The sequence below is a fragment of the Egretta garzetta genome, unplaced genomic scaffold (assembly GCF_000687185.1).
Source record: "Egretta garzetta isolate BGI_Z169 unplaced genomic scaffold, ASM68718v1 scaffold204, whole genome shotgun sequence".
In the NCBI taxonomy this organism is placed as follows: Eukaryota; Metazoa; Chordata; class Aves; order Pelecaniformes; family Ardeidae; genus Egretta; species Egretta garzetta.
In genome coordinates this window covers 168,984-178,483 of record NW_009259424.1, presented here as the reverse complement: position 1 = coordinate 178,483, position 9,500 = coordinate 168,984, and the positions used below count along the sequence as shown (strand labels likewise).

Sequence of the window (9,500 nt, the reverse complement as noted above, 5' to 3'; positions counted from 1 at the left end):
TGCTCCTGGGGTGATGGGGACCTGTCTGGGAGGAGCTGGCAGTGTCGGGTGCTGCCATCACACGAAGCTGCCTTCCTTCATTTTGGAGAAAGAGACTTGCCTAGGTTTAAGCCACACTGGCAGCCCGGCTTAAGAAAAAGAGGGTGATGCACGAGCAGGCCTGTGAACTGCCCGGGAGGGAGGGGTTGAGAGTGCAAAGCGTGAAGCCAGCGTCGCAAGCTGCAGGTTTGCGCTGCTTGGTTGCAGCACGTTTCCTCAAAATGTAGAGCAGGGGTTCGCAGCGAGAGCTGTGCCGGGACATCAGAGAGATGGCAAGAGATAGCAGGAGGAGGTGGGGGAGAGGAAGGATGGCAGGGTGTCACGCAGGGTGTCATGCCTCCCCGTCTCAGTTTGCGCTTGCTTTCTACATGCAGGTACTTGCACGCCTCCCCGCAGAGCCGGGGCGGGACTCTGGGCTGGAAAATGCCCCGAATATTATTTGCTCATGTGACTCTCCTGCACGCTGGTAGCTAAAAAGCAAAGGGGCCACCTCCCCAGACCCCGGGATGATGGATGGGGTCTCGTATCAGCCCCTCAAAATGCCTGCCCAGACCCTGCTCACCGTGGGCAGGGCACTCCGGACGGCAGCAACGCCACCAATGAGCTGCCCAAACCTCCAACGGTGGGGACCGCCACGGCTGTAGTGCTAATTACCGGAGCTCATCTCACTTGCCAGCACTGGAGCAGACTCACGTTGGTCCATGAGGAGCTGAACCATGGTTTGGCTGCTGCTCCAGCCACCTCCTGCCCTGAGGTGGGCGAGAGCAACGTCCCGAGACCTTTCGGACTCAGCAAGTGCAGAGCCAGCGGGCAGGACAACTCCTGCGGCCACCGGCAGCCTTGCCCCTTGGAATGGTCTTGATATTTTTGGCATTTACAGATGGGAGATGGCAGCTCCCCAGATGACTGCAAGAGAGGGTCCCTCAGGACCAGGTGCTGAAGGAGGCTCGGGATCAAACCTGTACTCAGCAGATTTGGATCCTGAGGCACAACCCCAATGGCTGGGTCACCGAAACATCACGCCCCGTGCCTGTTCACCCCTTCCATGCTCAACATCTCAACACCAAGCTGGCTCCCGCGGTGCCGCCAAGCTCCATCCATCCTCCCCCGTGACAACCCACGTTTTGGTGGCTCACCGACAAGGAGGGGTTGCCCTCATCCTCGACGGTGACCACCAGGCTGTAGAAGCTCTGGCGCTCGCGGTCCGGCGGGGAGGGCCGGGTGGCGATCTCGCCGGTGACGCGGTCCATGCGGAACGTCAGGTCCTCGTTCCCGCGGGTGATGTAGTAGGAGAGGACGCTGTTGAGGCCGATGTCCTGGTCGGTGGCGCGGACCTGGGCCACCGCCGTGCCACCACCGACGTTCTGCAGGGCAAGACGGCGGGGTGAGCGGCAGAGATATGCAACATAAATGACATGCACCGCATAACATATAAAATACATAAATAATAATATCATCCTAAAGCAGAATGGGGTTTTTCCAGGCATTTGCGGTGCTTGAGGCTCCAGACCCGTTGCCCCAATGCCCAGCAGCCAAGCAGAAGGCTGCTCTCCTTCACCAGCTCCCGGGTGCTGTTTTTGCAGTGCTTATTGCAAATGATGTTTTATTAATCGATGCATCTTGGGCAAAAAATTAACCAAAGCTACCGGCCCTGCCACTGAGAGCTCAGCTGAGAATCAGCCACAGGCTGGAAGGCTCCGCTGTTTGCTTTTGGTCTGAAACTTGGGAATTAAATACGTTTTCTACATTAGCTTTTAAAAAGAAATGGAATAAAACTAACGGGCGACGTTTGCTGTTAAGTCGCCAAAGCCGGCTGCTGCCGCCCGACGGAATCACTCCTCTTTTTCCATACGTGACAGCATCTCCCGTTTGTTGCAATGAACCAGCTCGATTCCCCGCCACAGAAAACCATGCGCTAGGTCCTTTCTAGGCTACCCCAGCCCGAAAGATTTTCAGTGTGCGTGCAAAGGTGAAGGCTGTGTAATGGGCTCGGAGCCCAGCTAATTATTTTTGGATAGTCCCATTACGGGGGAAATCAAAACAGAAATTCTGTTCTCCAGCCAGCTCTGACCATGTATTAAATAGATAAGAAAATCCTAACAGGGCAATAACTTTAATGCAAAGCTATTAATCAGGAGCAGCGCTCCCTCACAGCGAAGTGTCACTGGCTATTACTCGTATTTCATTTCTCATCATCAAATTGAGACACCACCACCCCCCCCCAGGTCCAGGAATTAAACTGTCAGGAAATAAGTTGTCTTTTCTCACGCCTGATTGTGTTTTATTGCTTAATTATCGAGCTCTTGCCGAGGCGCTTCCTGAAAGCTATTCCTATTCTGCGCCCTGCCGCCTCTTGTGTCACTTCGGTGGCATTTCCATGGGTGTGTAGCCACTGCTCCTTCCTGCTGGTCCCGGCAGCTTCATGGGCTTCAGTTGCCTGCAGAGGTCTCTCCTAGCCCAAAACTAGGTGAGGGCTTGCAAGAGGCCAGCAACCCTTCAAATCACCCAAGGTGAGGACTGCAAGGGACCAGCAACCCTTCAAATCACCCAAGGTGAGGTCTGCAAGGGACTAGCAACCCTTCAAATCACCCAAGGTGAGGTCTGCAAGGGGCCAGCAACCCTTCAAATCACCCAAGGTGAGGTCTGCAAGGGGCCAGCAACCCTTCAAATCATCCAAGGTGAAGTCTGCAAGGGGCCAGCAACCCTTCAGATCACCCAAGGTGAGGTCTGCAAGGGGCCAGCAACCCTTCAAATCACCCAAGGTGAGGTCTGCAAGGGGCCAGCAACCCTTCAAATCACCCAAGGTGAGGTCTGCAAGGGGCCAGCAACCCTTCAAATCACCCAAGGTGAGGTCTGCAAGGGGCCAGCAACCCTTCAAATCATCCAAAGTGAGGTCTGCAAGGGGCCAGCAACCCTTCAAATTGTCCAAAGTGAGGCCTGACCACAAGGCAGTTGGTGTCCCCACCTGCCTTGTGGTCAGACCTCACCTTGGGAGGATAGAAGGAGAAGAGCAGGGCTGGGTGCTCACCTCGCTCACGCTCACGTTGTAGCCAAATGGGCTGTCGATGATGGGTGGGTTGTCATTGACATCAAGGATGTTCACCCGCAGAGTGTGCTCCTTCCTCCGGGGTGGCACGCCGCCATCCGAGGCTTGGATCTGCAGTTGGGGATGGATTTTCAAAACAGCCAAAAATGCTGTTTTTAAGCTCACAGCCCCAAGAAAACAGCCCTGATGCTCAAACCAGGAGAAGGCCTAGGAGGTAAGCAGGGTGGTTTGGTGCTTACCCGTAAGGTGTAGTGATCCAGCAGCTCCCGGTCCAGCGGCTGTGCCACAAACACCTCACCATAGGTGTTGTTGGTGGTACAGATCTCGAAAGCCCGGCCGATGTTCCCCGACGTCAGTGAGAAAGTCACCTGGAAACATTGGGGGGTGGGGGGGGAAGAAAAACCAGCAGGCACTGTGACGCTGTGAGGGGAATGGAGGGCAAGGCGACCCTACAATAATAAACCCAGCATCACCTTGGGAAGTCCCTGAGCATTTTAGAAGGTCCAAAGCGTTGGGCTTATTGCAACCACCCCAAAGCAAAGACCCATGGGCCAACCCCACTCTCCTACAGCCCTCCTATAGCAATTACTGCTCTTAAGGGTGACAGGGCCTCGTTAACGCCTGTCTGCCTGCTAACGACAATAACAAATGTCCGAGAGCTTCCTGCTCGGCCTGCCAAGGGCTTTGCTGCCACTCCCCGTGGTGGGAGAGGCCACAGCTGGTTTTCAGATTGCCAAGCTCCTGTTGACATGTGTCCCGCAGAACTCTTTGCCCTGGCCAGCCCAAGGACGATGCTTGTCCCTCGCCTGCAGGCACGCCTCGACCGGGAAGCACCCGGTACCCACCGCGCAACCCCCTCCCAAACCGCTGGCCCCAACGACCAGTTTGCTCTGGCAGGGATGGCGAAGAGGTGAAGGGGTTGGGAAGGCACCGATGGAGGTGTTTCTGAAACGCAAACGCAGCCTTAGGGGCAGCCCCGAACCCTCCGCGCCGGCCTCCCCTACCTGCCCGTTGCTGCCCGCATCGGGGTCGCGGGCCAGGACCACGGCCACCCGCTTGCCCACCGTGCTGTCCTCCGCCACGCTCACGGAGGAGTCGGAGGTGATGTCGAACTGGGGGCTGTTGTCGTTCTCATCCAGGACCGTGATGGTCACCTGTGGGCACGGCATGGCACGGGGGGGGCTCAGGCATCAACAGCCGCACTGATGGTCCCGGCAAACTCTTGACCCGCTGCACCCCCCTTGAGGTGCCAACAGCGTGAGTGTCATCCATCCCATGTGGGAATGGGTGCCGGTGTTTGAGCCCAGGAGCTGAAGCTACATCCCTGTCTGCGGAGGAGGAGGAGGAGGAGGGCTGCTTGGAGGCTGGAGAAGGAGCCCAAGGGTGCTGCAGCTCTCAAGTGGTGGATGTTTCTATGGAGCATGCTCTGGTTTTTATCCTCCAAGCAGCTGGGCACGGAGCAACCCACGCTGCTGCAGGGGGCCCCTTTGCTGAGCCTTTCACTGGCAGTGATTTCGCCCGTGCCCACAGCACCAGAGGCTGGGCAGGGTTTGCTTTAAAGCTAAATGGGACAAAAAAGTCAGGGCTGCCTGCATTTCACTAAACCAGGGCAAGCTGGGCATAGAGAATTCCTGAGCTCCCTCCTGGGAAAAGGCACATGGGCAAGTGAGAGACCGGGCAGGAGATGCTCAGCAACCTGCTGCAGCGCAGAGGCGACCGGGAAACCAGAGGAAATGTTCTCATCGTGTTTGCAATCAAAGAGCTGCAACGCCACACAGAAATGAGAACGAGAGGAAGAGCTTTGCTGTTCCTGGGGCTCTATTTTCGGGTGCCCCAAGCCCCCAGGTGTGACCAGGCTGAACGTGACAACATCCCGGAGGAAACCGGGAGCGAGCTGCATGCCTTGGGGAGATGCCGTTATTGTTGCCAGGATAATAATATTAAAATAATAATATTAAAACCAGAGAGCCAGGAGCGGGGAGAGCCCATTCAGCCGCTGCGATGGATCCGGCAGCTGCTGTCCCAAGTGCCGGATCAGGGCAATTGCTGGGATTTCTGCTGGCTGGCACCAGGTCCCTGGGGGGCATCACAGGGGCTGGTGCTGGTGGGATGGGGCTGGAGACCTCCCCCCCAGACCATCCCCACAGCTCGGTGCGGAGTTCGGGATGGATCCTGGACCCTGGCGTGATGCCAGCCTGACAGACATGCTTACCTTCTGTTGGAGAGGAGCAGAGGGGGAAGCAGAGAAAACAAAAATAACAAGGGTTAGGGCACACATCCCCCTGTGCATCCCACCCTGGCAGTGCTGGGGGCTGCGGGTAGCCCCCTGCGGTGATTCAGAGGCTCCCCTGTTGGTGCACCCCCTCTTTTTTTTTCTAGAGAAGCTTGGTGGATTTGCCCCTGGCCCTGGGAGAGGCTCAGACAAGAGCACGGGCGCTGGCACCCATGGGTGGGGACAGGCAGCGCTTGCAGCATCGCTGCCTTTGTCACCCAGCATCCTTTTTAGCGGCAACAGATGCGCCAAGGCCTGGCAGCGCTCGGAAGGCAGAGCTCTGCCCATCTCTGTGGGCCAGCCTCCAGTTTCAAACCCCACCAGGGTCCCGCTCCTCCAGCTGGCCCAAACCATCAGTGGTTTGGGAAGTGCTGGCTGAGTTGCCCCTGCCCGCGGCACAGGGCCCAGGCTCGCCCTGCACCCGGCGTGCTTCTGCCCCAGCAGAAAAATGCAAATCACTCCCCTGCTCGGCTGCCTTTGAAACTGCCAAATATAACCCTCTTAAACACAAACCACCCCCAAGTACCTCAAGGCCCCCAAATTTACCTCCCTCAAAACTGTTTTAGCTTGGTAAGCAGCCTGCAAGCTCTAAAAAAAGTTTGGGATGGGTTTGGTTTGGTTTTTTTTTTTCTTTCGTGCTGAGAAATCCCACCCTATGACATGCAGCAGCCAAAAGGCACGGGTCCGTGCTTATGCAAATGCAGGGTTTCCCCCAAATCAGGGTTTCCAGACGCCGGTGGCCGGAGCGGAGTGAACAACTAGGCCATGCAGTCTCATGCCAGAGGAAGAAGGAGGTGACCTGAGGTCAGCTCTGCCCATCCGAAGGATGGTGAGGAAGTGGGTAGAAGCCACTCACCACTGTAGAGTCAATCTTTGGTCCTCCATCATCGGCCACCACCGTCAGGGTGTAGAAATCCCCCTTCTCTCGATCCACCTGGCCTTTGACGGTGATCACACCCTGCCAGGGACGAACAGCTATGTCAGCCACCAACACCAAAGCCCATAGTGGACAACCAAGCCGGGAGGGACTGCTCCGTGGCTACTCACAGTGATCCCGTTGATTTTGAAGAGGGAGAGAGCCTGGGCATTGGTGTTGGGGTCGAACTTGTAGGTGATTTGGTTGAGGTTGTCAATGGAGCGGGCCTGGACCCGGAGCACCTCGGAGCCCAGGGGGATGTTCTCAACAATCACGGCCTCATAGCTGCTGTTGGAGAACTGCACGGCCTCGTCCAGCTCCTTCAGCAGGCTGACGTACACGCTGCAGAAGCCCTGGTTGTTGGGGGGAGCTTGGTCCGTGGCAGAGACGTTCATCAGGTAGCTGGTTTTGGTCTCATAGTCCAGGTACTCGATCGTTGTGATGAGGCCCGTGCTCTCATCGATCTCAAACTTCCCTTCGGCGCCCGACAGGATTTTGTAGTTCACCAGACCGCCGTTCCCTGGAGTAGGAGCAGGAACCACGGTGCCGGTTGGACCACCCATCCCAAAGAGGCAGGCACCACCGATCCTGACCCCAACCCTGGAGCAAAGCCCATCCCACACGGGGATTTCAGCCTAGCCAAGCCAGGATCTGCACAATGGCCGATTTCACCACTTTCCCTCCAAACTGGGTGTTTCTGTAAGCTCCCCCCTCATCTTCCTACCTGTGTCTCGGTCGGTGGCCCGGACCACCGCCACCGAAGTCCCGATCCCCGCTGTCTCCCGCAGCCCCAGGCGGTTGTACTGCCGCTGGGTGAACACCGGCACCTCATCGTTGACATCTTCCACGTAGACGATCACCTGCGAAAGCACCCCGAGAAACCACGGGTGAGCCGGGCAGGCTCGCGAAGCTTTGCCCCCTGCTTAGAAGACCTGCGAGGGGAAACACATCCTTCGCAGCCGTCGCCTGCCGCGCAGGAGGGGCGTTCGCTCTGCTACAGACACCACATGACGGAGGGCGAACACGGGCCATTTAGCATCGCAGGTTTAGGCAAGCACGCGTGGTCAGAGTGACTCAGTCTTTCCCTGGCCGGGGAAGGTCTGAGTCCTCGTAAGACCCCGCCGCGAGCGGTTTCTGTATTAATTCTTCTGTGCTTTGGGGTGCCCGCCTGGAAACCTTGCAGCTAGAGACCCTGTAATGTAGAAACGCCAATGACTCAGTGGGAAATTTTGCTGAAGTGGTTCGGGCTTGCTTTTTCTCCCCTTTCCCCAGGGGAACCTCCTTTCTCCTGGTTTTCTGCTCGCTGCTGGTACGTTGCGCTCGGCCAGCGCCCGCCGTGAACTCAGCGCTCTAAAAATAGGTGGAACCAGAGGGCTGGGTTCGTGGGAACTGTGGGAAGCTGCTGTATCTCTGCTAAAGATTATTGCCACAAGGTCCTGGCTTATTTAAATAGGTGCCTGGCCAGGGGACCAGGTTTCCAACAGGCTGGGGCTCAGCTCTTCCTCCCAGCAGCAGAGCCGCACCTGACCGGGCGAGCCGACCTCCCTCTGACACTGACTGCCGCAGCGCTTAGCAGCCTCATCGCACCGAAATGTCACAGGAAAATAAAAAAACCCCAAACCAAACCCAACAAAAAAACCCCAACAAGCTCTTCTCCACCCACGGGCAGCCCCCGGAGACTTTCCATCAGCATTTCCATACCAGAGCGCTCAAACATCCTGCACGCTTTTGCAAGGGCTGGAAATGATTGCTCTGCGATGAAGCATCTTGAATATTTTGCATGAGCTCAGCCCTGCTGCCCACCCCTCGGCGGCCGCGGGGTCCTTACCCGCACGGAGCTCCTCATGGGTCCCTGCTCCGTGTTGTACGCCTCCACCTCCAGGACGTGAGAGGAGTTTTGCTCCCTGTCCAGGTGCCGCATGCCTCGCATCACCAGCCCCGTGCTGGGATTGATGCGGAAGTTGTTGTGCTCGTTCCCTGGTGGAGGGGAAGGAGAGAGATGGATGCTGCCCACCACCGCTCCATTGGTCCTGGTGACGCACCGAGCCCTCCCCGGGGGGCTGCCTCGGAGGCAAATCTTTAAGCAAAACCCAAGCCTCCCATCACCTTCAGCTACATCAGGCTCAGCTCAGCAGGGTTTGGCCCTGGTCATGCCAGGAGCTATGGCATCTAGGCGTCTCCATCAATGGCAAATCATCCCCTGGCAATTAACCCCAGTGCTGAAGTTTGGCTCAGGGGTGGGGGAAATGTTTGTGAGGATGGAGAGCGCAACGGGGCGGTGCGTGCGGCTGGCCAGAGCCTGGTGCAAACGCACCGGGGCGCGAAGGGGCACCTGGACTTACCCTTGACGATCCTGTACCACACTCTCCCGTTAACACCTTCGTCCGCGTCGGTGGCTTTCACCTTCACGAGAAAAGAAAAGCAGCGAAGGTGAAGAGCAGAGATTTCCAGGCCATGACAAGTCACCCCTGCCCTGCCTGAGGCTGGACAGCCTGCTCCTCCACCTGAGCCAGGGAGCTCACCAACTTCCGAAGCAAAATAAGTTACCGTCCCCTCGTCATGGGACAGCAGGGGTAGCAGGCTCGGGAGCCCTCGGCTGCCAGGTTAAGCTGTTGGATCGGCAGGACCTGAGCCTGAGGACCATGCCATGGAATCTGTGGGTCAGCATGCTGCCGGAGGTGCCTCCATCGGTCCTGCCCTGCACGCCAGTGTTTGCCCTGCTGGAGACGCTGCCAGGGATGGAGCCTCCCTTCCCACAGAGCTGGTCCAAGTCGGGCAGGGAGAGCTGCTCCTGCGCCTGCCGGGCACCCAGCCCATGGCATCGGGGTGCATCATGCGCCATGTTAGAGCAATGACCCACCCTCGGCCAGCACACAAGCACCCACCTGGGTCTATTGGCTCCGAGAGCTGCTTGCATTTACTCTCTCACTGCAAGCCAAGTCACCCAAGCAGCAACATATGCAAAAAAATACCGAAGGAAACATGAATGCAACCAGCCTAGTGCATGCTGGTGGTTTGGGCACTGGTCTGAGTCCTCGCAAGACCCCGAGCAGCAGGCGGGAGCACCCCTCCGCTGCGATGCGCTGCACAGTCCGTGCGTGTACCGAATAAGGCATCCGCTCCGGGAAACCCAAGACACGGGTCCCCTCTGGTGTCGCTGCACAAGACTGCACTGCTTTCCCCGCAAACCCCAGCCAGCAGCCTGCCAGCCCCGGCAGCTGGGCAGC

The 9,500-nt window shown here is 57.6% G+C and overlaps 1 protein-coding gene across 1 annotated transcript in view; it reads right to left on the bottom strand.

The window, feature by feature from the left end:
• The window catches only part of CDH23 (cadherin related 23), a gene marked incomplete at its 5' end in the record, with an annotated part of 196,107 nt that overhangs the window by 47,518 nt on the left and 139,089 nt on the right, over positions 1–9,500 (bottom strand). Inside the window, 10 exon segments of the mRNA XM_035892587.1 lie at positions 1,176–1,403; positions 3,068–3,196; positions 3,325–3,453; positions 4,090–4,239; positions 5,298–5,300; positions 6,214–6,315; positions 6,405–6,793; positions 6,998–7,133; positions 8,102–8,250; positions 8,616–8,676. Coding sequence (XP_035748480.1) covers positions 1,176–1,403; positions 3,068–3,196; positions 3,325–3,453; positions 4,090–4,239; positions 5,298–5,300; positions 6,214–6,315; positions 6,405–6,793; positions 6,998–7,133; positions 8,102–8,250; positions 8,616–8,676 — 1,476 coding nt within the window.